The sequence below is a fragment of the Daphnia magna genome, linkage group LG7, assembly GCF_020631705.1.
Source record: "Daphnia magna isolate NIES linkage group LG7, ASM2063170v1.1, whole genome shotgun sequence".
Classification (NCBI taxonomy): domain Eukaryota; kingdom Metazoa; phylum Arthropoda; class Branchiopoda; order Diplostraca; family Daphniidae; genus Daphnia; species Daphnia magna.
The window spans coordinates 1,110,826-1,130,198 of NC_059188.1; the positions used below are offsets into that span (position 1 = coordinate 1,110,826).

General features: G+C 39.1%; 4 protein-coding genes, 2 long non-coding RNA genes and 1 other non-coding gene across 7 annotated transcripts; 4 read left to right on the forward strand and 3 right to left on the reverse strand.

Annotated features, from left to right (window-relative positions):
• Positions 1–1,921: 1,921 nt before the first annotated feature.
• On the forward strand, positions 1,922–6,353 carry LOC116926758 (dnaJ homolog subfamily C member 3). The gene has a single exon (XM_032933694.2). The coding sequence runs from the start codon at positions 3,236–3,238 to the stop codon at positions 4,610–4,612; it is 1,377 nt and encodes a 458-aa protein (XP_032789585.2). The 5' UTR covers positions 1,922–3,235; the 3' UTR covers positions 4,613–6,353.
• Positions 6,354–8,581: 2,228 nt separating this feature from the next.
• On the forward strand, positions 8,582–9,225 carry LOC116935312. Its single transcript, XR_004401220.2, has 2 exons — positions 8,582–8,821; positions 8,968–9,225. It is a non-coding gene; the product is annotated as an uncharacterized LOC116935312 (long non-coding RNA).
• Positions 9,226–9,955: 730 nt separating this feature from the next.
• Trnac-gca lies at positions 9,956–10,027 on the reverse strand. The gene has a single exon. It is a non-coding gene; the product is annotated as a tRNA-Cys (tRNA).
• A 1,789-nt stretch (positions 10,028–11,816) lies between these two features.
• LOC123474153 lies at positions 11,817–14,713 on the reverse strand. Its single transcript, XR_006648801.1, has 2 exons — positions 14,575–14,713; positions 11,817–12,167 (listed from the first exon to the last, which is right to left on the reverse strand). It is a non-coding gene; the product is annotated as an uncharacterized LOC123474153 (long non-coding RNA).
• On the forward strand, positions 11,926–13,501 carry LOC116926766 (sulfotransferase 1E1-like). The gene is made up of 7 exons (XM_032933707.2): positions 11,926–12,176; positions 12,245–12,344; positions 12,397–12,541; positions 12,599–12,725; positions 12,818–12,912; positions 12,974–13,154; positions 13,293–13,501. Exons 1-7 carry the CDS (start codon positions 11,939–11,941, stop codon positions 13,415–13,417), a joined length of 1,011 nt encoding a protein of 336 aa, XP_032789598.1. The 5' UTR covers positions 11,926–11,938; the 3' UTR covers positions 13,418–13,501.
• On the forward strand, positions 14,688–16,130 carry LOC116926760 (glutamate receptor ionotropic, delta-2). Its single transcript, XM_032933696.2, has 7 exons — positions 14,688–14,820; positions 14,916–15,016; positions 15,073–15,175; positions 15,240–15,398; positions 15,474–15,615; positions 15,704–15,925; positions 16,052–16,130. Exons 1-7 carry the CDS (start codon positions 14,719–14,721, stop codon positions 16,084–16,086), a joined length of 864 nt encoding a protein of 287 aa, XP_032789587.2. The 5' UTR covers positions 14,688–14,718; the 3' UTR covers positions 16,087–16,130.
• A 1,599-nt stretch (positions 16,131–17,729) lies between these two features.
• On the reverse strand, positions 17,730–19,349 carry LOC116926765 (RING finger protein nenya). Its single transcript, XM_032933702.2, has 6 exons — positions 18,998–19,349; positions 18,748–18,932; positions 18,634–18,692; positions 18,465–18,569; positions 18,035–18,400; positions 17,730–17,971 (listed from the first exon to the last, which is right to left on the reverse strand). Exons 1-6 carry the CDS (start codon positions 19,113–19,115, stop codon positions 17,779–17,781), a joined length of 1,026 nt encoding a protein of 341 aa, XP_032789593.2. The 5' UTR covers positions 19,116–19,349; the 3' UTR covers positions 17,730–17,778.
• Positions 19,350–19,373: the final 24 nt, after the last annotated feature.

A 19,373-nucleotide genomic window follows, 5' to 3' on the forward strand; every position in this document is an offset into this window, starting at 1 on the left:
CGCTATTTTCATCAGTGTCTTGAATTAATCTTGTCACATTATGTTTTACCTGGGATTTGATCCACAGTATTCAGTGTTCCGACGCAAGCACTTTACCGTTGTGCCATGACTTGCTTATCGATTACAATTTGATATTTATAGCATATTTACGAATTTTTGCTTGAAGTTATGCTTTGTATTGTGTATAGGCGGAGACTATTCTTAAATGTTTCATTGTTAGCTTTGTGGTAGAATGTATGCATTGTAACGTTGAGGTAAGGAGTTCAAGTCTTAATCAATTGACATGCATTATTTAAAGCATTATTGAGTAAATTGAGAATAATAATAATCGACTCGAATGAATGTTTTAAGATTTCATCATTATTGTATGATATTTAGTTTATGCCATAGCCTTATCTGTCCATCTTAGGAACCGAACTTAATACCTTACAGTTGCCAAGCGCTTACTCTACCACTGTTCCATATATGGTTATTAAAATATATCATTTGTGGAGTATTATTACGTGTGCTTTCGCATATCTAAGGTTAATTCCATTTACTAGCGTAGGCAAAAGATAGATAATGTCGATGATGGCTCAATGGTAGAGTATCGGTATGGAACACTAAAGGTCTGGGGATCAATTCCAAGATGATGGGAGATCGGAGCATATACCTGTAGATAAATCCATCATTTGGTAATGATTGCATATATTTGAAGACAATCTATCCTTTTATAGGCATTGTGGGTGAAAGTTAAACCAAATAACTTTTATCTTATTTCCTATCTAACATATTTTTATCACATCAAGTACTGTCAATAAAACCACATTAGATCATTTCAATGGAATAATAATAAAAAAACGCCATAAACATGAGATCATGCAGAAAGTACAAGATCCTTTAGATTCCTTTAAATGCCGCAACAATCACCACCAGTAACATTTCCTAACTGTTGTTTTGGCACGGTAGTTAGATATTTAATGTGAGTCGGTGTTTTGATATACCTTAATCTATACAGATAACGACAACATTACACATTAACATAGAAGAATTCGGAACATCCCCCAAGTAAACTATCTAATACTTCTCTAATGGCATTTTCCTACTTCCTGTTTTACTCCATAACCACCATTAGGTAGATTATAAGGTTAGAGGATAATAAAAGTCGTGAATAGAGAACAATAAATAATCTTACATCCAATCTTACATAATGAACACCTCGCATTATAACAGTTTTGCTACTAATCACTTACTTCATAACCTCCTACGCTTTTAGCATGTATCAAGAAGAATCAGCGTGACAAACCAAATTAACCCAGATCTCCAGTTTCAATTTTTCTTGTAGAACACTACAACGCCGTACGATGCGTAGCATTATTTATTTATTTTTTCTTTTCCGTTGGCTAGCGTATTTAATAATGCCAGCAGGAAAGAAAAGGGACATTTGATGCATATGTTTCATTTCCTTACGTCCACCTTCTTGACCAATCATTACATCTCCTAGAAAGCTTAAGTCAGAAGTAATAACAATTTCAGCTGCACACATGGATCTTGCGGGGAAAATGAAAACAATTCGTCCTTGGTAACCTTACCTACAGTCATCGACAGATCATAGCCATTAAAAGAAAAGGTATGCAAGCATGATTAACATGTGAATAGTTCTCTTACCACTAAACGCAATTACCAGCTAACAAATTTTTGACTGCTGGCACAAAAAGTCCCGTTAACAAGATGAAAAAGACTTTTCGCGGTTGCCATTGAACAACCATGTCAAGATATTAATCCATTTAGCCTCGCACTTAGATGTATTCCTTGTTTGTGGCGTAAGCACTAATCGAAGCATTGTGCTTTCAACTGCCATGACTGTGGTACATTATATCCTGCAAAAATCGAAGCAAAAAAACACACTTTACTAACACCAGTTAGTAAAGGTTGATAAATTGATTTTAAAATGTGAGATTAATAAAAATTAAAAAACAGAACAAAAGTATGATACATTGCTTACCACATGCATGCAACTTGCAACAGCAAGAATAAAAACAATAAACCGCTCCTAACTGGATAATCCATCAGGATTTCTTCAAACATCCCTCCCTAACTATCCTGTGAAAAATGAACTTGTAGTTTTTTGCCAAATTACAATCTTTTTAGGCTTTCGGTTTGGTCATGTTTTCTCAGCTTACCATTTCATCAAATTCATGGCAGCATGCCTCATCCTCACACATAGCAATCCCAATTTTATTTAATAGCTATATTATTCTGGTCAGTCTGTTAAAAAGAAAACATTGAACACAACACAAAAATTTAACATTTTCAAGCATTTTAGGAAGTGAAAGTTCGTTTTCTCATACCTTAACACCGTTAGATGAAGCTGAATTCAAAGTGTCATGCAATCGATGCTGCATGGTGAAATTTCACAGGATGCTCATATGCTTCATTATAGTTATCGAATTTCAACTGGTCTTCGATTTAGTGAAGACGTCTAGCGCAACGTCTTATAATGACAATAGATAAGACTGCGTACACAATGGTCAAGGATCGTCTGAATTGCGCCGAGTTGCCACCTGCAAATGACAATGAATAAAATTAAGAACTATTGACTTGCAGAGAGCTATATATGACCATCATTCTCATTGCCACCTTTGTCAAATTATCCACCTGATCTTGGTTTAATTTAAGTGCGAGAAAGTAGGGATAGGCAATAAAAATTATGCTGACAGGGCTAGGAATTAAAGAAAATTAAATTTTTGTCTTGCCAGATTTGTGGTATTTTAATCTTTTGTGCTTGAAACCGTCAAATGGGCGAAATCCCTTGCAAGTGTCAATGTTCCGCACAATGACGAGTAATCGCCTAACGATTACGGTTTCGCATTGCAAAGTTTACTTTTACATTTACTATTTTAGCACGTTTACTTTTATGCAATTGATTTTTTTTCATTGAACCATGTTTTTAAAATTCAAATTAATTCAAATTCCTCTGATTGGCATCATCTTTAGTTCACAGAAAATAATTCAAGCGTGAAAAGTCCGAAAACGGAGAACGCCAGGCGCATTCGTTCTGGCTGCTAGCGTAAAGCATCAGGTTTGATTTCACAAAAAATTATCCGCGTTTTAAGAAATTCGAAGTGATTGAAAGTGATCCAAAGCGATTCGAAGAGATTTCAAGTGCCGAAAATGTTTTCGAATATGCCTTTTTTCACCGTGTTACCCTGTTTTACTTACCAATGGCAAGCTCTTTTCCCAAGAAATCCTAAAAATGCTGTCTCCGAATCTGCCCCTGGTGGTTACTAGTGCAGTGTTTTGCATGGAAGATCAATCTGAAGACCTGATTTATCTTTCTGCTGGCAACCAAGAGTTGGAATGTGTTGTCGAACAAGTGCCGAAGCCGGAACATGATTGCGGAATCCGAAAGGAGTGCAACGAAGGTGCGCTGAAGGTGGAGCTTGCTGACCTGATGGAAGAGAAGGAGATGGCTGTTTCGGCTAACAAACAACTGGTAGAAATTATCGACAGAATAAAGTTGGAAGCCATGGAGGCCAGCACTGCGCGTGAAGAGCTCGCCAGGCAAAACATCGAGCTACAAAACGAGTTACTGAGGAAGGAATGTGATCTGCAGACGATTGAACAAGAAATGAAAGAAGTGATCTTTTCTAAGCATCACTCTTCAAACAATGTTGGTCTGATGCAGAAGGAAATCCGGAACCTCAAGATACATCGAAAGAACTATGAAGAACGTAACTTCTACCTGGAAAAGGAACTGGCCGACAAGGAGAATCAACGCAAGCTTGAACATGCCGAACAACACGGCAAGATGGAGTATGCAATGGCTCAACATGCCAAACAGCTGAATGACATTGAGTCTGGGAACAAGGTGTTAGTACAACGGATGGTTAAGCAACACCAGCTCGACATGGACGAACAACGTGTCCAGTACGAATCCGCAACGGCAGAGTTGCGCAAACGACTTGAGAACGAACACCAAGCTCGTCTCCATTCGGCATTAGAGAAGGCGGGAGCCCAATACGCGACGAACTATTCCAAGGCCTGTCAGGAGTTTCAAATGCAAATGCGAATCCAGCGTAACACTGCCAATTCGCATCGCATGAAGGCTGAGAAACTAGCCACATATCTCAGCGAGTGTGAGGGCAAACTTTTGGAGATGGAGACAGCAAATCGCCGTCTGGAAGAGGCGCTGCACAAGCAGAAGGAGACATCAAATGCTTATTTCGAAGAACTGAACGCTAAAAATCAAACTATTGGCCAAATACGCACCTTTTACGCAAAATTGCTCGAAAACCGTGATACGGATATTGAGGAATTGCAACAAAGAGTCAAAGAATTGGAGGAATGCCCTGACAAGGACGTAGAAGTAGTCAGACCTGATTACTACAAACTCTTGGGAGTCGAGCGTAACGCTGGAACGAGTGAGATTAAGTCGGCATATTATGCCAAATCGCGGATGCACCATCCCGACAAGCATCGAGACTCGCCCGACCAGAAAAAGCACGAGGCTATTTTTAAAACTATTAAATATGGCTATGAAGTCTTATCTAATAGCTATACACGCCAAAAATACAACAAATGGCTCGACATGACATCAGTCCGATTAGCGCACCAAGAGAAATATTGTTAGCGGATTTCGAACTCTCCCTTTGCCTTCCAAGAATATGCCCTCTACGATAACAGCCAGATGTATAGGTCAACCTTGCACACAAGAACCCATCATCACAACCTTTTTATGTTTGTTAAACTCTTTGGCTTGACTTTTAAGTCACGAGTAGTAAAGTAAAGCGCCGTGCGTGTGACTGCCCAGTCAGCGTCCATATGAGTCTTGGGAACAATGTTTTGTCATCTTCCCTCGACTCTGGGATGTTCTGACATCGGGTAATTGCATGCACCCGTGTAGTTCTGTCTGCACGGGAATTTACTTTACTATTTTGAAATTCCATCCTTGCCTCTTCTTCAAAGATAGAACCCAAAATTTAAAATGTGCAAGATTGTCATCAAACCAACCATTCCACATCTTCACAACTTTTTTCGTTTGTTAAACCCTTTGGCTTGACTTTTAAGTCACGAGTAGTAAAGTAAAGCGCCGTGCGTGTGACTGCCCAGTCAGCGTCCATATGAGTCTTGGGAACGATGTTTTGTCATCTTCCCTCGACTCTGGGATGTTCTGACATCGGGTAATTGCATGCACCCGTGTAGTTCTGTCTGCACGGGAATTTACTTTACTATTTTGAAATTCACCCCTTGCCTCTTCCTCGAAGATGGAAATCAAAATTCAAATGTGCAAGATTATCATCAAACCATTAACCACGACCGGCTGTAAAAGGATTCTGATCGAGCGACTTAATCTTATTACCTCGGTCAAATAAACATGACGACAAGAACACGTCAAAGGTAAAAAACTTTGGCTTGACTTTTAAGTTACGAGTAATGAAGTAAATCGTCGTGTGTGTGACTGTCCGGTCAGCATCCAAGTGAATCTCGGGAATTATGATTTTTATCATCATCTCGCGACTATGTGATGTTCTGACTTCCGGTAATCACATGCAACCGTGTAGTTCTGTCTACCCGGGAATTTACTTTACTACTTTGAAATTCCACCCTTGCCTCTTCTTCGAAGACGGAAATCAAAATTCAAATGTACAAGATTGCCATCAAACCACCCTTAACTACGACCGGCTATAAAAGGATTCTGATCGAGCGACTTTATCATATTACCTCGGTCAAACAAACATGACGACAAGAACACGTCAAAGGTAAAACTCTTTGGCTTGACTTTTAAGACACGAGTAATAAAGTAAATCGTCGTGCGTGTGACTGCCCGGTCAGCATCCAAGTGGGTCCTGGGAATTATGATTTATCATCTTCTCGCGACTCTGGAATGTTCTGACAACCAGAAGTCACACGTACCCGTGTGTAGTTTTATCTACCTAGGAATTTGCTTTATTGCTTTGAAATACCACCGTTTCCTCTTCCTTGAGGATGGAAAACAAAATGCAAAATGTGCTAGATATTCGTCAAACCACCCTCGGCGACCTACAAGCAATTCCTGTGTGAGCGGCTTCATCGGATCTCGGTCGGTCCTTGCCTATAAACTGTAGTTCTGATCGGAGCCATGGAACTCCACTCCCAAGATCGCCAGCCTACAAACGATGTCTAGCAAGAAATGCAGAACGGGCATGCGAGGGCAGTTGCTTCAATTCAAAAGCCAATGGTTCTCTTTTTTCCATCGCCTGATTCACTGCAGTGGTTCTTGTAGTACACACGTATTTCTGTCCTATCGTATTTCAATGTCCCTTTCCATTTTTCTCCTGTAAATCCAAGATCAATTACTATTCGTTCCATTCTTTGAATCAAGGACAAGGAGTTCCAACTTTGCAATACTAAATGCAAATACATTTTTTTTTTCACTTGAATAAAAAAAAATAGTTTTTTTATTTCACCAATAGTTCTAAATGTAAAAATGAAAATGGTTTTTTATTGTGAGTTTCTAGAGAAACAAAATTAAACAGTTTATTAAAATTTATCACCTACATACCTCAGTTAAACACTCCAATCGAGAGCATGGTGATTTGGTGAAGACTCTGTACGTAGTAATAATAGAACGAACGTACGGCAAATCTGCATTATACGGTACATATCGAAAAGAAAATCATCACATTTTACGAAAGAAAATATTTAAAATGTTTTAAGGAGTTAAACTTATCAATAAGGGATGTGAGTGTCATTGACAAAACAATCTTTAGGGCTGCATAAAGGACAATGGATTGCCTACGTCGATAGCCTTCCAGCGTTTTTCACCTTTTCAGAACCTATAAAAAAATAAATTGCTTATCAATTTTTTCTCAACCACAGATGTGATTTAGTTAATAGGCCAATGGTAAAGACGCCCGTTGCTGGCGTCGAGGTGTCTCCCGCTCAAAGTACTAGTTGGTACTGTTGGCACAGCTTGCCCCAGTTGACCAACTCGGCAACGACAAACAATTGCAGAAGTTCCCTGAAGCGGGAAAGAAAACGAAACTGATAAAATTTTTTAAAAACTAAAATAAAAGAATTTCCGTTTATACTTGTATTTGGGAATTTCATCGGTAACCTTCTCCTGCACTCTTCTCCACCCCATAGCCCCGCGGCAATAGGGCCGGTTTTTCGTTTAGCGGGTTGCTCATTTCTGTTTATGGAGCAGACTATTTTTGATTGGCCCATTACCCTGTTTTACTATTTCTTTTAAAAGCAGTTAGTGTTAGTGATCCTGCACCAACCAAATATTTAGCGTGAAACCAATGTAAGCAGGGCTACATTACCTAACACACTTATCCCTAACCGGAGCATAAAAGCTAACACAAACGGTTAACGTACCATGGGGTAAAGCTGTAGTGAATGAGCGTGCACAGTGCAAGGTGAAACCATAAGCCTAATGCTTGTAAGGAAGGAACAAAGGCAACATATTTGTTAATCACACAAATTACTATAAAATAAAGTTCCATTTGGCAATACCCAACCGTACCATCTTTTTTCCGTCATCGTTATGGGCGTGAATCTCGGGGCTGGGCGGCGATCCTCGTTGCTCCAACTGCGATCCACGATGTCCAGTGGTCCTCTTCGGTGGTGGTGGAGCCCTCCTAAATACATTTAAAAAAACATGGTTAGATTCTTAAACGTATAAAACATATACCAGAAAATCAGTGGTGGCGACCCTCAATGTCCAGCGTCCTCTTCGGTGGGTCGTGGGACCCTCCTAGATACATAAAAAAAAACCATGGTTAGACAATGCAAATTTTAAAACATATACCTCAAAGTCCTGGGCGATGTTCTAGTGGCTACGGCAGCGATCCTCGTTGTCCAGTGTCCTCTTCGGCCCCCGAAATTGCCCTCCTGATCGCACAGAAATGAAAGCAAAGAAAATTGCTTTTCAATAATTGAACAGCGATAAGCTTTTCTTAACTCTAACAATTATCATTTACACAAATTACAACCACAGATTTCAAATTTCCTTTTAAAAACTGGTTATCATTATTCGCTAGTTCATAATCGGGAGATCGTTAGATTGACAGCGCAGTTGAAAATTGAGTGAAGAGGTCGAAAAATGGAAAACTTTGTTGAAAATGGTTTGCGAGCGACGATTACGTTAAATAAAGCATAAAACAGTGAAGGGTAATTGCCGATGCAGTGTGCACAACAAGGGATGTGCACTAAACTTTACGCCTAACAGAAAGTAGACTTAGCTTAACTTAAATTTAGACTTACTTATCTTTAACTTAATCTACTTTTTCTATTTTATCTAGACTCATATTACTAGCCAACAAAATACGGTTTGACATGTGCAATTTAAAAAACAAGTGCAGAGACAAAACCCAGTGCAATTTTTAATTTATGATTGCTGATTGGTGATGCACAAATTGCGAACATATCCAGTATGTGAAGGAATACTAAATCCATGAGCGAAAATTAAGTGGCACTACAACGAGATTAAAAGCGACGAATCTACACTAGTGCATGTCGTGCAGGTGAGTGAACTACTGAGCTGGAAAATGCAAAACGGGGTTTTGGTTCTTTACTATTGAATTGCCCAAGGTTATTTGCCTGTTTTAGGTCGTTGCACGAGATTGGGTTAATTGAGGAGGAATGGCCATATCCTCGAGCTCACGTGGAAATACAAAATGTGTCCTTCAACATCTGTTGACCTTCAGAATTAGGTTCCTCTACCCTACACTTTTCTTCCGGGAAAGCCAGGATGTGGCACGTGTCTGCGAGTATTTAATGCGGTTGCCAACACCAGAATCTTCCACTGCACTTGTACTATCTCTCCAACACCGTCGTCGGACGCTTCGCTTGCCTGGTATGTAGATTTTTGCTTAATTTAACTTGTCCTTACTTTTTTGTTGCATTAAATACACGTACTTTCTGCTTCGTATAATTTTAGTTTGAATTTTATGTAGGCATAATCTCAATGTTATAATTTTATCATTCTTTGATACTTAAAAGTATCCATTAGATTTAGATTTTTACCGAAATGTTGGACGGTATAGTCTCGTTTCTGTGTGCAGCTGAGGGAGCGCTTACACCATTGCTGGTTAGGCTGCATCAAACGCGGGACTGAAAATCGTGTAATGCTTAATTATTAAAATGTTTACAGTTATAGCCAATTGTTACCTCGTTTCTATTGATGCTGAATGAATGAATTGTATTGATTATATACCTGCAAATACAAATACTTAGAGAAATGCTGAAGGGGTGCTGAATTGTAGGTTGCAACGTTGGCTAAATGTTCCCGCAACGCCAAATGCAACGGTACAATGTGAATTAGGTAGTCACTGTCGGTTTAGTATATTACCACTACCATATCAGTGAAACTGTGGTACAATTATATTAGTGCGTTATTTTTCTTGGTACGTACTATGTATCCTGTAATCCCGATCTTGATTTCTATAAGTTTCTTTAGAGCAATTCAAATTATTTGAGACAGCATGAATCTGGACCAATTAGAAATACTGGTTGATCAGGATATGCAGCGGAAGGATTCAGGCCATTCCTACAGCATCTGTAGCCGCATTCATTTTCATTGGGTACTTCAATGAAAGCTGTTTCAACAAACACGTCAACCAATCGTAAAATCTATAATCCTGTAAAAAGAAATAATAAAAAATATTAAGCACTTGTCATCGTAAACTGAATTAATTAAAATAATAAACGGCAGAATTCTGTCGGTGTGGGAAGCAATATTCAAAGCTAACGTGAAGTCAAGTTGCCAGTTTAAGCCTATGACTATCTGTGTTCCAAGCGTGATTTGCAGATGCCAATAATCACGCAAAACTAAGACGATTGAGAAAGAAATTCATGATTGTATCCAGATAATTCTTGTCTCATCCACAGCAGGCTAAAAATCCATCACCTCTGTTGATTAAAGATAACTTATCTACACAATATGAAGGCAAATCTATGTTAACAACATCATGCATCACGATTTTCGCAGAGGGGGCACCCGGGTTTGAACCGAGGACAATTCGATCTGCAGTCGAATGCTCTACCACTGAGCTATACCCCCGGTACAATAAAGTTTGAAAAGATCATGCAAGACCATTTTCTTTAAAAAAAATCTTTCAACGTGCGAGTCAATAGGATAACGGACATAACGTTACGCATAATTTAGATCTTATTACTAACTATATCAAACAGGACTCACCTACCTTAGCTTATGGCAAAGCAATATCAAATCTTGTCGGGGTAGTCTTTACCTCTACTGCGTTATGTAAAAGAGCGGGTACTCACACTACACCACACGTGTGTGTTACGCAATTGACTGACGAGGGGACGGGCACGAAAATCCAACATATCCTTAAGGCATTTGCAATTTTTTTTAGCCGCATCTTTGCAAAGAGAGAAAACAAACACACAAAAAAGAAAAATGCGGGGTAACAAAACCAAACGAAAAGCTTTGAACCTGTAAAAAAACAAAACCTTATTTTCTAGTTTAGATTACCTGTTTGGAACACCAAGCTGTCCATTCCCACAATAATATTTTGTACTAAATTAACTAATGAATAACCAACATTGGCTGACTTTGCCAACCTACAAAAGTTTCGGATGCTTTACTGCAACTCTTACGAATTAAATAATCTAGGCGGTATATCTGCAAACATGACTGAAGGCATGAAGAAAGGAATGGTCCATCTGAGGTGACATTAGTAATCCTGATTTGATGGGCTGGCTGGACAAGGAGCCGTATGCGATTCTTGCACTTTGTACAGCAATCCTTCTGCTATAGTGTCCCTTTCGGTAACATCGAATACGGACCTATAGGATCAACTGGCTAAAAGCACACCCCTTGTCAGTATAGCGGTCATAAAGGTCCCCTGTCTTATTAATAACATTGAAATGTTCAATATGTGTCATTGAACTTCCCTCGAGTCTCTCTTTTTAAAAGGATGTCCGCAACTAAAAGCTCTACGCTGTTCTGCTACTTTCAACGTCTGTTAGCGACCTTGAGGTGACTCTTAAGATTATAGAATTGAATCAATTTCCCATGGTAATAAAACACAGTTCCTGAAAAAAGATCATCTAAAAACGAAAGCTGAAGAAGAACGAAAATGATGACGTAGAGTGAACTGTGCACACGTTAGCAAATAAAACTACGGACGAATATCTATAACCAATACTATAACCAATAATCGAATAACCAAACCAAGCTAATTGACAATGAAGTTAGGGAAAGATAGTGCGGCTTTTCGGACACTTGCCCTGCTATTTTGATTTTAATTCCCTTTATTATGTTAACATGAAACTGAATCGATGAAAATAAAGTTCTGAAGCAATTGTCTTTTAATAAGATTTCGTGGAAATATACTATTGATCGAAATTAACTATTCCGAGAATAATATTTTAAAAAACCACTCAGAAAGGCGTTTCTTTTTTTAAATAGCCCTCGATTGCGCACTATTTTCAGCAGCGACTGTCGTTGCTACAAACTCTTTTCTCATGCCGTCATCCTGGAGAATTCATCCTGGCCTACTTCAGGGAGAAGGGGACTTTACTTAGCATTTCTGGAAGTTATAAATTCGTTTACAAAAACACGTTGAGAATAATGACTGCCGAATCGCCCTAGTTATGTGAATATTATAGTCAGGGTATTACGGGGCTACATACTGGGGCTACCCGAAAGTGCTGTCCTTAGTTAGGTTGAGTAGTCTAATAGCGACGGTGTTATTATTCACTCCCAATAGATCAACTGACGATTCTCTGACGATTCTCTTTAGTCCAACTTTTTAGCTAAAATTTGAATTGAAAGACGAAATATAAGCTGGGCCGGGCTTTTGGCTAAATGATCGATACTTAAATAAAGGATGCCTCACAATTGGCCTGGCTGTATCGGAATTGTTTTAAGGTACACAAATAAGAATTAAGAGGCAAATTGACAGTGTGACGCAGACTGTCAGGTACTTGAGCCGCAAGCAGAACCATGTCTCTGTCCAACGACAACAACTTTAACCAGCTCCAGCTGAGAGTCCAGTTTTACAGCATGCCCCAAAATGAATGGAAAAAACTACGACCCCATTTCCCTGGTTACACGTCCGGACTGGTGAAGAGTGAGCCGGGCAAATTCGTCATGAATCCATTGTACGGATTCCACGCGGAAAAGTTGTACCGGATGCAGCCACGGAGGGACGACGTCTGGTTGCTCGGTTTCCCTAAATGCGGTAGGAAAAATTATTTTAACAATTCACATAGGCTGAAAATGATAATCAAACAAATTAATGGCGTGTAGGTACAACTTGGACGTCCGAACTAATCTGGTTGTTAATGAACAATTGCGACACGGCGAGAGCAAGTGCCACGCATCTCATTTTTCGAACGCCGTGTATCGAGTACGTAAAGCACATCGTGTTTATCTTTCCTGTGTTTAACTTTGTGTTGTAGGCTACCCTTCTTGACATCGGAAACTGAATTATCACCGCAAATGATGAACATGTTGAACGCAATCGAAAAGATGCAATCTCCGCGTGTACTCAAAAGTCACTTGCCTTTTTACTTGCTCCATCCGGATTTACTCGATACTTCCAAAGTAAGTTCTCTTAATCAAAAGTTGAAAAATAGTAGTTTAACCGTATCGACTGAATAGGTGGTTTACATTGCGCGCAATCCCAAAGATGCAATCGTCTCGTTTTATCATCACACGAAATTAGTGAAACGACATAACTTTCAGGGGACCTTGGAAGAATTCGCTGAATATTTCATGGAAGATGAAAGTAGGTTTACGCGTACTTTTCTTTTTCTTTTTAATCGTTATGAAAAATTAACTTTTGTCTTTCTTATTCGCCTTGTTGTTTGATAACACAAGTATTGTGCTCGCCATTTTTCCCTCATGTCCTGGACGCTTGGTCGAAACGACATCACCCCCATTTGCATTTCATGTTCTTCGAAGATTTGAAAAAGGTATTAATCATTGCCAATTATGAGACCAATCAATTTGAAAAATCTTTGACACACCTGTCAGAATTTACGAGGCGAAATCGAAAAGGTGGCTGATTTTCTTGGCCAATCTCCCAGCAATGAACAACTCGGAAAGATAACGAACCATTTGCGTTTCGACAATCTCAAGCACAACGATTCAGTCAATAACGAATTGGGTAAACGGACTGGTTTCATGAACAAGGATGGAAATTTCATGCGAAAAGGTATCATCTATCTAGCCGCAAGATGGCAACACCATTAACACTTGCTTTTCTTGAATTATAGACTTCGTGTTTGTAACTAGGCATTCGGTAATTGTTAATTGTTGTAGTTAAATCTTATTTCTTGTATCACGAGCACAGGTAAAACTGGAGATTGGAAAAATCATTTCGGCCCAGAGTTGAATTCTAAAATCGATAAGTGGATCGAAAGAAATTTGAGGGGAAGCGATTTGACCTTCATCACCGAATTGGAACAGCAAGACTAATTACATTGAAATTAATTTATGGAATTATTAACATTCCTCAACACTTATGACTATGCTTAAAATTTAAGATAAGAAGAGAAAAAAACAAAAAAAAACAATAAATAATAATTTTATGAAAAAGTACAAATTATTTAATCAATAAATATGTTGATAGCTGTTTTTTATGATTAAATAAACGTTTAATTCAAATACCACACGTGCGTAAACAATGTCCCAAGCCACAATCAAGCAGTTGGATTAGCTCCGACAATCCGCTACTTGTCTCTTTTGTCATACACAACAAAAAACTAGCTATAACACACGGTAACGGACCATAATCTAGGCGAAATGGAAAAAATTTAATGACCACGTAAAGATATTAGATGATATTTGATTGAAACCATGCCAATAGGTAGGGTACCATCCCTACTGACATGGTTTTGTCTTTCAAAATCCAGCATATTTTCTGTTTAAAATTGATGTGGATTTTTAAATCAAAATGTATAGTCATTCTTTTTATGGAGTGAGTAAGAAATGGATGTAATTTAAAACGTGCTTAAACGACAATTTACGTAATCGTTGGCAAAGAAAGCACTTAAATTCAAAGCTGTTGGTTCCATGGTAGCCACTTGGCCCGCTTTAACTACCTACTGGGTTTCAGGACTTAAATGTAACGCCCACATCGATCTCGTCACTTCGGAGAATCAAGCATCTTTAACCATTTGCCCGTTGTTAAAATGCAATACAATTTAATTCAATTCAAAGTAATTTTCCCAGCCGAGATTTCCCTGCTCCGTATTTTTATCAGTTACCAGTGTGGTTACAGACCTGATTCGAATGCACAACTTCATTTTTCTTATGAAAACATTTGCCATACTACAAATTCGTGGGGAGTGTCAACAACCACAAAAAATCTTACCCTTTCTTCCTGGAAATTTCCAAAGGGAAGAGTGCGATAAAGAAAAACAATTTTTGTCCCTAGCTTTCTCAATCGATTTCACATTTTCTACGTTTTTTACGGCGTCAAAAATAGAAAAATCGAAACGAACAATTGCCCTTCGGAGTGTGTTGAAAAATTCATGTCAAACAGACCCACGAAAAGATGGGAACGTAAAGGTAAGAATCGTGTCTGTTGGGAAATGGCAGGGCATGGCCAATGGTTTACACGAGTAACATACCTCAAAGATGTCTGCTATTCCTGATGCAATCCAAGCATCAATATAAGGCATCAGGCGAGTCTTGAATCTCCCCAACACAAATCACGACACGAGTATTCCCGTTCAAACTATTTTGGTTTCACAGTACGCAATGTGCTTCACAAGATGAAATCAACGTATCTGGAGCTCTTGTTTTCTTTGCTCTGTTTGGTTGCACGTTGTCAATGCCAAAATATCAACGGCCATCTACGCGTTGCCAGTTGTCACGTAATTAAATTGAATCACTATTTTTATTATTATTTATTTATTTATTTTTCAAAAATTATGCAGTAGCCACTCTATTTGTGTTTCTTACTATTTAGATCCAAAATAGCTCGGTTCATTTATCTAGCCCATCAGCTAACAAATTAAGTTTAATTGAAGCTAAGCTTATTGGCATGCTCGCCGTGTACCTAAACTTCACGTAAGTGTAAAAGGATTCCATCTTATTCGTTCAATGCTAACTTGCGTTTTCATCAGGTACGAAATTCACACTCCAACGGACGTGCTGCAACTGGGCTCGCCCTTAAAAATGAACGACGAGGGATCCTGGACTGGAGTGTTGGGACAAATCGTCCGCCATGTAAGATGTATTTGTTTTTCGAGCTTAACTTCTAATTGATTCTATTTGGGTAAATAACAAACAGGAAGTCGATTTGACTACTTCTTTTGGTCCTCAGTTATATTCAAGAAGCAGAAATGTTGACATTACCGTACCGGTAATCGTTGATAACATAGTAATCATAGTCCCGTACCCACAACAGCATAGCGATATTCTTGATATGTTCGACATGTTCTCACCTTTGGTTGGTCTTTTTTTTGTTTTATTATCCTTTAAAAACAATTCAATGGACGTTATAGATGTTTGTTTTATATCATAGTTCTGGACTTCGTTTATCGCAGTAAATTTTATCGTCGGATACGCTATTTATTGCGTGGCATTCCTAAAACGAGCCGAAGACAAACATGTGTTAGCCTATCAGAACGTACTGATGAAGGGCGTAGGAATAACTCTAGGGCAAGGTATTACGTTGTGTAGAATCATGGTCTAACATGTAGACATTCCTATCTTAAAATGCATATTTAATATCTTAATAATGAATGCTCGCAGGAGGGGATTTCAGGCATCATTCGCTACCCTGTCGGATGATCGTAGGTTCTTGGCTTTTTGCTATATTGGTGTTTAATAACGCCTTCACTGGGTCGTTGATTTCAATGATAACGAATCAAAAGTTCCAGTATGTAATCCAATCTATTGAAGACGTGGCAACCGACGAAGACGTATGTACAACCGCTCATCATCAACGAATCCAGTACACATTCCGAATTCAAGGTGTTGATCCTCAACGTGTTTTTATTCTTCCTTTCATTCTAATTAGAAAAAAGCAAAAGGTCCAGCATATCGCGAGTAACATCCTGTTTTTATGTTTTATTCAATTCTGTTACCGGTTTCAACTAGGAATCCACCGAACCCATTTTTCGAAAAATCTTTAAACGTATTGAGGCAAATCCAGACAAGTTACTTGTTTCATCATCCAGCAATCTTGTAGAACTCCTACTAAGCGATCCACGACAGGTTTTAATCATGGTAAGAAGACTTGCCTGCTACTATTCAAGTTTTAACTTATTAATAATTAAAATCTGATAATTCTATAACCTCTTTCGGATCAAGTCTGATCTTCTAGCCGATTCTGAAATCGAAAAAGACTTCAGGAAAACTGGGAAATGTCGTGTAACTGTGCTGCCCAATTAAATTAAGTCGAGAAAAAACAGCATTTTCCTGCAAAAGAATAGCCCGTTCACAAAGACGATCAATAAACAGTAGGCGAAAATTCGTACAGTACCTTTAGATATAAACATTTGACTGTGGGGACAACTTCTCGGTTGATTCTATCAGATTGCTGTTACTGACGCAGAATGGATTCCCGGGGCGTTCGCATAGCATCGGTCACACTTTTGCATCCCGATGTTACATAGACGAACGCAAAATGAAGAACGATAAGCGGAATCGCCGAGTGTCTCCTCTGACTGTGTACGACCTCCGCGGTTTCTCTGTCAATGTTGGAATGTTGGTGATAAGTTTTGTAATACTATTGTGCGAGATTTTGTTCGCCAAGTATCAGCATCGCCATCGCATCACAGGGCTGACTCTATAGACTCCTTCAGTTGAAAGAAAACTTTGGTTCCATAATAATAGCAATAAAACAAAGTTGTGATTATCCAGAGTCCTTTCAATTGCACGTCCAGTATTTTGAAAAAGGCTCTTTTCATGATCTGCATCCCGAGAGGCACTATTGGTGTAGTAAAAAATCAAGTGTGATCAACATAAAATTGCTTGTGGGGACAGTTACCCGTGTAGCCAATTGAAGAATTCGCGTCAGACGGCAGCAATTTCCGAGGCGTCCAACTCTTGTAGTAAGTTCGAAAACACGTCTAAATTTATGAGACACACCAGGGCGTGGCTGTCTCTGCCGCACGCGAAGACAATCGGGATGTTTCTATTAAAATCCTTGTCTATTTTCAGCAAGAAGTACTGCGTCTGTAATCGACCAAACGAATCTCCAATTTAGGACCATGGCAAGCACGCTATATTCAAACGTTCGCTTCAAATGTTTCGATTGAAGGGCTGATATCCAATTGATATTTGGGTGGGTAAGAATTACCGTAAAGTACAAGTGGGTGTTACATTGACATCAGCTGATCGTTACCTGCAACTATAAAAGGTTATTAAAATGAAATTTTGAAGCACAATCTAAAGTCCTTTGGATGTTTCCTTCTCCATCTTGAATTTTTTTACCATCCAGTGCATTCTGGATTACTCGACTGTGTTGTGGTAAGCATGCATAACAATTATGGGTTTACGATACATTCAGATTGCCATGCGAAATCCATCAGTTAGTTGACATTGTCCTGTAACACTTTATTACTGTCCTCTAGTTTGACTGCGGATACAAGTCTTCTACGAAGTCTCTTGTTATTGTATGCATTTCCTAGTTTAATTAGAGCTACCGGTGCATCTGATACAATCTACAGCAGTGCGAAAGCATGCTTGGCCTTCCAAGAAGTTATAATAATTATACAAAACTTTGCCATTAATTTGGCATTTGCTTTCAACTAGTTACGCCAAAAACTTCTTATTCTCGAATAATAAGTTGAATGTATTTACCAGTAAAGAAGATAGAAACCTTATAATTTTTTTGCTTGCAGAGGTTCCGGAGTAAGAGCTTGGCGAGCCGCTTCCGACATAAATGCGTAAACTCTATTGTTGTACGATCCGGCTCGCTTCCGTTGTTGTGCTGAATGTAGCTGCGAAGAATCGGAAATATGTTGCTTTTGGACTTGGATCGGCATTGGAGGAGCCATGACAGATTGACGGGGCCTGAATTACATGTAAAAATTGCATGTTAGTACTGTGCATTAAAATACATTTCTTTGGTATTACCGATGGACAATCGGAGTAGGAAATGATGAAAGAGCATTCTTCGGAGTCGCGGCGGGGACACTTGGTCGAGCCATTGCTGCCGGCGTGGAAGAGTAGGAAGGAAAATAGGCTGGCGTTTCGACGTTTAAAAACTGGTGGGGTACTCGAGATTTATAGGGCTGGTGTTGTTGGGTGGGCACGTAGCGCTGGCGTATTGGGCCCGGACGATCTGGTGGATTTGTTGGAATTCCTGGAACTTTCTGTTGCCACGAAATCATGTTGCGATCGTCCGAAGCCCTATCACCTGTAGAGGGAGTTGGGGCAATTCTCTTTTTAGGATCTGCCTGATAGTTCCTAATGTTTTGGTATAAATCAGGAGCCACTGACCTATTCAAAATATGGCAATCAAATGACGCGAATAACATCTACATTTGAAATTACACAAAATGACCTGCGTTCTTTCGCCAAAGTATTTTCCAATTCCTGTATTTTCAACTTGAGTGCCATATTCTCCTCCTTGGTGTCTTGTACTTCAGATCTGTATTTTTGCACCTGACTGTATGGAAATTACAATGCCTTAGCAATATTAAAGATGGCAAGATAAAGAAGTTTTAGCTTGCCTTTGTAGGTCTGTTGTGGTTCGTTGCCACTGGGTAGTTTGTGAAGCCACCTGTTTTTGCTGTAAGAAAAGGATGATATCTTAAAATTGCTCTAATGTAGCAGTAAAATATCACCTGTTCGGTTTGGCGTTTTAGCAGTTGGTCTCGATGATTCCTTTGGAAATCGTAAACTTTAAGGAATCTTTTCAGATGATCTAACGGGTCGCGAAAAAAGTCTTCGACTGCCGATGGGATGGATTCGTCGAGTGGGACGGCATTGTAATTTTGACTTTTGCATGGTTTGCAATCTCTGTTAATACCTTTACACATTGGAAATAATGGTTTTTGCTGACACTAGAAACACATAATGAAAAACTGACTTTACATGATTTTGATGAATTGCAGTCGGAACACTGGATACGGGCGCACGATGTAAGGACGAACAATGTGTTGGGGCTCGAGTACGGTTGCTTGAAACAGTCGTTGCAGTGTATCCAATCCATTACTCATACTTTCAATTGTCGATCTGAACCTCAGAAGAACGATATCAGGAAGAACGAATCACGAAATTAGTCAACAGTAAAGTTGTCATCAACAAATCTTTGAGATTGAAGGCCAAAAGCCAAGGTTCGAATGGTCGTAGCAGAACACTAGAAACAGACAGTCACGTTGTCATTTCATCTATCCACATTGCCACCAAAAACAGCCTGTGCTGTAAATAAAAGGTTCTATAGTAACCTTACATCAATCTTTAAGATGTG

Coding starts and splice junctions, on each gene's coding strand:
- LOC116926760 (XM_032933696.2), top strand. CDS start 14,719: ATGAAATCAACGTATCTGGAGCTCTTGTTTTCTTTGCTCTGTTTGGTT. Junction 15,017..15,072: donor GCCGTGTACCTAAACTTCAC/GTAAGTGTAAAA, acceptor CGTTTTCATCAG/GTACGAAATTCACACTCCAA. Junction 15,176..15,239: donor TGGGACAAATCGTCCGCCAT/GTAAGATGTATT, acceptor AATAACAAACAG/GAAGTCGATTTGACTACTTC.
- LOC116926766 (XM_032933707.2), top strand. CDS start 11,939: ATGTCTCTGTCCAACGACAACAACTTTAACCAGCTCCAGCTGAGAGTC. Junction 12,913..12,973: donor TCTTCGAAGATTTGAAAAAG/GTATTAATCATT, acceptor CACACCTGTCAG/AATTTACGAGGCGAAATCGA. Junction 13,155..13,292: donor TGGAAATTTCATGCGAAAAG/GTATCATCTATC, acceptor TCACGAGCACAG/GTAAAACTGGAGATTGGAAA.
- LOC116926765 (XM_032933702.2), bottom strand. CDS start 19,115: ATGGATTGGATACACTGCAACGACTGTTTCAAGCAACCGTACTCGAGC. Junction 18,570..18,633: donor ACCACAACAGACCTACAAAG/GCAAGCTAAAAC, acceptor ATTTCCATACAG/TCAGGTGCAAAAATACAGAT. Junction 17,972..18,034: donor CCTACTCCGATTGTCCATCG/GTAATACCAAAG, acceptor CATGTAATTCAG/GCCCCGTCAATCTGTCATGG.
- LOC116926758 (XM_032933694.2), top strand. CDS start 3,236: ATGCTGTCTCCGAATCTGCCCCTGGTGGTTACTAGTGCAGTGTTTTGC.